General features: G+C 41.2%; 1 protein-coding gene across 1 annotated transcript; it reads left to right on the forward strand.

The window, feature by feature from the left end:
* The first annotated feature begins 1,931 nt into the window (after positions 1-1,931).
* LOC132213802 (cytochrome c oxidase assembly factor 4 homolog, mitochondrial-like) lies at positions 1,932-2,472 on the forward strand. The gene has a single exon (XM_059660729.1). It carries the CDS (start codon positions 2,018-2,020, stop codon positions 2,270-2,272), a length of 255 nt encoding a protein of 84 aa, XP_059516712.1. The 5' UTR covers positions 1,932-2,017; the 3' UTR covers positions 2,273-2,472.
* The last annotated feature ends 3,102 nt before the right edge of the window (positions 2,473-5,574 follow it).

Genomic DNA, 5,574 nt, shown 5'->3' on the forward strand with positions numbered 1-5,574 from the left:
ACATATTTATTTGCATGATGATTCCATTGATTCCACAGATGATGCTGAAAAGGAAAATTTTCCCATCGAATTTGTTAATAGTATTACTTCTTCAGGAATGCCGTGTCATAAATTAAAATTGAAAGTGGGTGCAATCATCGTGCTATTAAGAAATCTCAATAGTAAATGGGGTCTTTGTAATGGTACCAGATTTATTATCAAAAGATTACGACCTAACATTATCGAAGTTGAAGTATTAACAGGATCAGCAGAGGGAGAGGCTGTTCTGATTCCAAGAATTAATTTGTCCCCGTCTGACACTGGCCTCCCATTTAAATTGATTCGACTATGGTTTCCTGTGATGCCAGCATTTGTAATGACTCTTAATTAATCACAAGGACAAACTCTAGACAGAGTAGGCATATTCCTACCTGAACCCGTTTTTGCACATGGTCAGTTATATGTTGTTTTCTCTCGAGTTTAAAGAGCATGTGATGTTACAGTTAAAGTTCTAAGTACTTCATCACAAGGGAAATTAGTTAAGCACTCTGAAAGTGTTTTCACTCTTAATGTGGTATACAGGGAGATAGTAGAATAAGTTTAATCACTTTATCAGTCATTTCTGCATCACTGTTGCTTTTATATCATGTTTTTGTTTTCATATCATCTTTTTGTCATTTTCATATCATGCCTCTATTGTTATATACTTTTGTTACTGTTTATTTATTAATAAATTTATATATTATTTTCATATACATTTTACTAATTTCCTTTCACCTCTAGCATTTCTATTATAGAGAAAGGGTAAATATCAAAATTGAAATATCTCTGCTAATTAATTCCCTTTTTTAAAAAAATATATTTTATTGATTTTTTACAGAGAGGAAGGGAGAGGGATAGAGTTAGAAACATCGATGAGAGAGAAATCAATCAGCTGCCTCCTGCACACTCCCCACTGGGGATGTGCCCACTACCAAGGTACATGCCCTTGACCGGAATCGAACCCGGGACCCTTGAGTCCACAAGCCAATGCTCTATCCACTGAGCCAAACTGGTTAGGGCAATTAATTCCCTTTTAATGTGCACAAATTTCGTGCACCAGGCTACTAGTTTAAATAAGATATTTTTAACTTTTGTTTATACTACTGTCACCATTATTTTTTATCATAAAATTAGTGCTTGCTCATTGTAAAACTTTGAATGTTTTTTATGTTTTATATAATCGAGTACATCCACACATATAATCTTATTGTACTCTTATTGATGTTCATTCTTTTTTGAAGTTTTCCAATATTATCTATCAATCTTTTTCTTTATCATTTTTGCTATAGCTTCAATTCTTATAAAGGTATTTCTCCACAATAGAAACAAATACTACCATGTTGCTAGTCTTCCCATGACTTGATTTGGATGTTTAATGAGCTATAGACTTGACATTTACTTTAGTGTGTGGTGTAGGAGTGGCAGGAAGGAGTAGAAACCAGGCTTAATTGATTGTATTGATTTTGTAAGGTATTTAGACCCACTCTTGGGATGTCAGTTTGGCAAAATTATTGGGTTGCAGTACTTCTTTTTAAGGTTAGCCAGTCAACTAACACATTGTTTTGCAAGCAGAGGCTTCAATTTGCCCAGGTATGAGCCTTGATTTACACTTCTATATTTCCTACATGAGGCTAGCAAGCAACTAGCCTCATGCCTCCCACATGGCAGATGTTCCAGAAGCATTTGTTAAAATGGAACTAGCAGAACAGAGCTGTTATTTAAAAGAATAGTCCAGAAGCTGAGGGTACTGTCGTTAACCATCAGGACATATCCCCACGGGTCAGCCTTTCCCAATTCGTTGTTCACTGCAGAATGGGAATACTGGAGGGGAAAACAGCTTTATCATTATTTCCAGATGATGTGATGTTAAGCAATAGATGATTCATTAAAATAAGAAATATCTGAGGAGGCTCAGAAGCGTTCCCGGTGCGTGCCAAGCGGATGTGCGGGAGCGCGCGTTCAGGGCCTCTCGTCTGCCTTTTCGAGATTCCCAAAGATGTCAACTCAAGGACATACTTGGGCCCATCAGGTGAAGAAAGAGGGTGAGGAAGAGGACCCCCTGGACCTGCTGATCTCCCGCTCTGGCTGTGCTGCTTCCCACTATGCAGTGCAGGAGTGCATGGCCCAGCACCAGGACTGGCGACAGTGCCAGCCACAGGTGCAGGCCTTCAAGGACTGCATGAGTGAACAGCAGGCAAGACAGCGAGAGGAGCTGCAGAGGAGGAAGGAGCAAGACAGTACCCACAGCTGAGCCCCCAAACCATCTATCCCAAGAGCATGGCCTGCAGAAACTAGCACCCAGACAAATCCTAAACAGTGGAAGTGTGGGCCAAAAGGTATAAAACTCCGGGATAGTCTTTGGGATTGAGGTTGAGAGCCAGGCAGCCATGGGCTTGGACATGACTGTCATAAAGAAAGAGCTGTCATATTTTATTTGTTTAAAAATCTTTATTGTTGCCAAAACCGGTTTAGCTCGGTGGATAGAGCATCGGCCTACGGACTGAAGGGTCCCAGGTTCGATTCCGGTCAAGGGCTTGTACCTTGGTTGCGGGCACATCCCCAGTGGGAGGTGTGCAGGAGGCAGCTGGTCGATGTTTCTCTCTCATCGATGTTTCTAACTCTCTATCTCTCTCCCTTCCTCTCTGTAAAAAAATCAATAAAAATATATTAAAAATTAAATAAAATAAAAATCTTTATTGTTGAAAGTATTACAGATGTCTTCCTTTTATCCCCCATTGATCCCTTCTACCCTACTTCTCCCCCCCCCCAACCTTCACCGCACCATTGTCCATAAATTATGCATATAAATTCTTTGGTTAATATATTCCCTCCTTCCTCCCCCCAAAGCTGTCTTATTTTTATGGTGAGACCCACACATCCTCACTCATCTTGTTCCACGAATATTAAATATTGACCAATATTTGTGATGTAAAAAAAAAAAAAAAGAAATATCAGTCCAACTGGTGTGGCTCAGTGATTGAGCATCGACCTACCAACCAGGGGATCATGGTTCGATTCCCAGTCAGGGTACATGCCCCAATTACAGACTTTATCCCTGGTAGGGGGCAAGCAGGAGGCAGCCAATCAATGATTCTCTCTCATCATTGATGTTTCTCTCTCTCTCTCTCTCTCTCTCTCTCTCTCTCTTTCTCTCTGAAATCAATAAAAATATGAATTTTTAAAAAAAGAATATAAGAAGTATCAGGCAATTGGATTCTGTATGGCTACCATAGATGATGGTGTAGAACCACATGTATTGTTGTGGGAAAGTGTCCAAGATAGAGTACCAAAGGGAAGAAGCAGGTTACAGCCAGTATTAAACCATGATTTAATTTGAAATATACATGTACATACTATGTTGAATATATACATAGAGAGAAATCAGGAAGGAAATTACCAAAATATTTTTAGAGATTATATCTCTGGCCTATGGAGTTCCAGGTGGTTCTTATTTTTCCAAACTTTTCAGGATTTTCTGAATGCTTCATAATAAGCATATTTATATAATTGAAAAAACAATAAATCTGTTTTACTCACAAACAAACCCACATGGATGTGCATGCAAAACTCATTTCAAGTTCATTAGGAGCTGTATTTCTCCCAAAGTGGTTAATGTTTGTGACCTAAAGCCACTTCCCAACTCATCCCCACCTCCCTGAAAAACCAGATTGGTCTGCTCCACCTAGTTCCTTCCCCAAGAAAGGGGAGCCCTAGATCTGTGGATTCCAGAAAGGCCTAGTCTGGGTCTGATTCCCCAGGTGACCATGGGCCCTGGCATCAGCACCCACACCTAGTCCTAACTTCATCCTCTAAGGCTGCCCACCTTCTCCAAAGTTAATGGGGCTCTTCCTTGTGGTCACGCAGAAGAAGCTTTTCCCTCCCCAGTGGGTGGATTTGGAAATCACTCTGGCAGCCTCAAGCCTCCATATGCCAGGCTGCTCTGCCCCACTACTGGGCTGAAGGTCATGAGCAGAACTTGCCAGGTCCAGTAACCTGATCCCAGGTCTCTTGGGGGTCTTAAATATCCCTCATCTGTGCCCATCCTGAAGGTCTCACACTGTACCTCAAATGGCTGGTTGAGCTCATTCTGCTACCTCATTCCTGTTGGCCACAATTTTGTGTCTGAACCTACATCTGCTGTTGCCCATCTCATTGTAGAAACATTGCCTGGCTATATGTGGTGTATTCAGTCCTCTGCACCCCAAAGGTTATAAGAAGGTCCTTATTTGGTCTCAATGTCTGCTGGAAAGAGGACTGGATTTGCCATCTCACTGTTTCAACTTGAGTCATAATCTAGCAGCCGCTCCCTGGAGCCTCTTCTTCTAATCTCTCCTGGGCCAGAGACCACCACTCTGTGAGAGGATGGTCAGGTCAGCTCCATATGGCTGGACTCCCTCCTTCCAGCCTGGAGCATTCTTTCCAAATTGCCACAGCATTGGAGTGAGCAACCAAGTCTCAGGGTGACTCAGTAGACTGAGATTAAGGCTGGCCTTGATTATCTTGAGACTTTTAAAATATTGGTATAGTCATTCCTCATCTCTACAAAACCAGCTCCCTGTCAGGCTCATCTTGGTCATTTGCTTTCTAACTCCATCACATTTGAGGAAGAGCAAACAAGAAAAAAGGAAAGCAGCATCTACAAGGCAAGCATCAGGAAGTGAGATTCTGAGAATGACCCCATGTAGGAACTGGAAAAGTGTGAGACCTCAGAGGGGAGAAGCAAACAGCCCCGTGTGTCTGATATACCTCGGAGTACAATAACTGATGCTTTTAATGTAATCCCACCTCACATATGAACATGGGTCCCTTTCAGCATGCTCCCCAAGAGTGCCAGGTTTTCAAAGAAGTCCCAGACATCTGAAGACTGCCTACCCTGTCCCGGTGAGGAGGGCTCCTTTTTGCCATGCATCCATCAGAAGCTTTCGCACAACCACACTGCACAAGCAGCATGGGTCAGCTCTCATCATTTGAATGGCATTTCTCAGAAACTAATCCAAATGTACTTTTACTATTGATATATTTGTACACCAATATACTTAAAGCGCACATACTATTGTTTTATTGCATAGAACTAACCAAAGAAGGGAAAAGAAAACTGGACCAAGAAACTATTAATAACTTCAGTTTTCCACTTAACTCCATTTTTCTCCTCTGTAAAATGAAGTACATATACCTGCCTGAAGTACTTCAAAAGATTACTTTGAAGATAGGGTGGCTATGTGAAAGCTCTGCCTATAAAAGGAATGTGTGTTTTACTGTAGTGATAATTCTTCTTATCTAAATTGGGTTAAAATTACAAGAGGAAGGAAAGTTACAAGTACATAGCACTTATAATTACAAGTACTATGTAAAATTACAAGAACAAGTGCATAACTCAAAGATTAGACATTAGGTATATCTTGCAGACAGGTAATTGATCTAGAATTGGGCACAGCTCAGAGAGGGCTTCCAGCCAGGAGTAGCAATATGCCATTCTCAGGGAACGAGTGACACCTATTGCACTGTACTGCAACTGACCTGGAAAATCAGAAGTCTTCAAACCAGCCATGACTT

The sequence above is a fragment of the Myotis daubentonii genome, chromosome 12 (genome assembly GCF_963259705.1).
Source record: "Myotis daubentonii chromosome 12, mMyoDau2.1, whole genome shotgun sequence".
In the NCBI taxonomy this organism is placed as follows: domain Eukaryota; kingdom Metazoa; phylum Chordata; class Mammalia; order Chiroptera; family Vespertilionidae; genus Myotis; species Myotis daubentonii.

What these genes read in the sequence shown, in the direction of transcription:
- LOC132213802 (XM_059660729.1), top strand. Translation starts at nt 2,018, where the DNA reads ATGTCAACTCAAGGACATACTTGGGCCCATCAGGTGAAGAAAGAGGGT.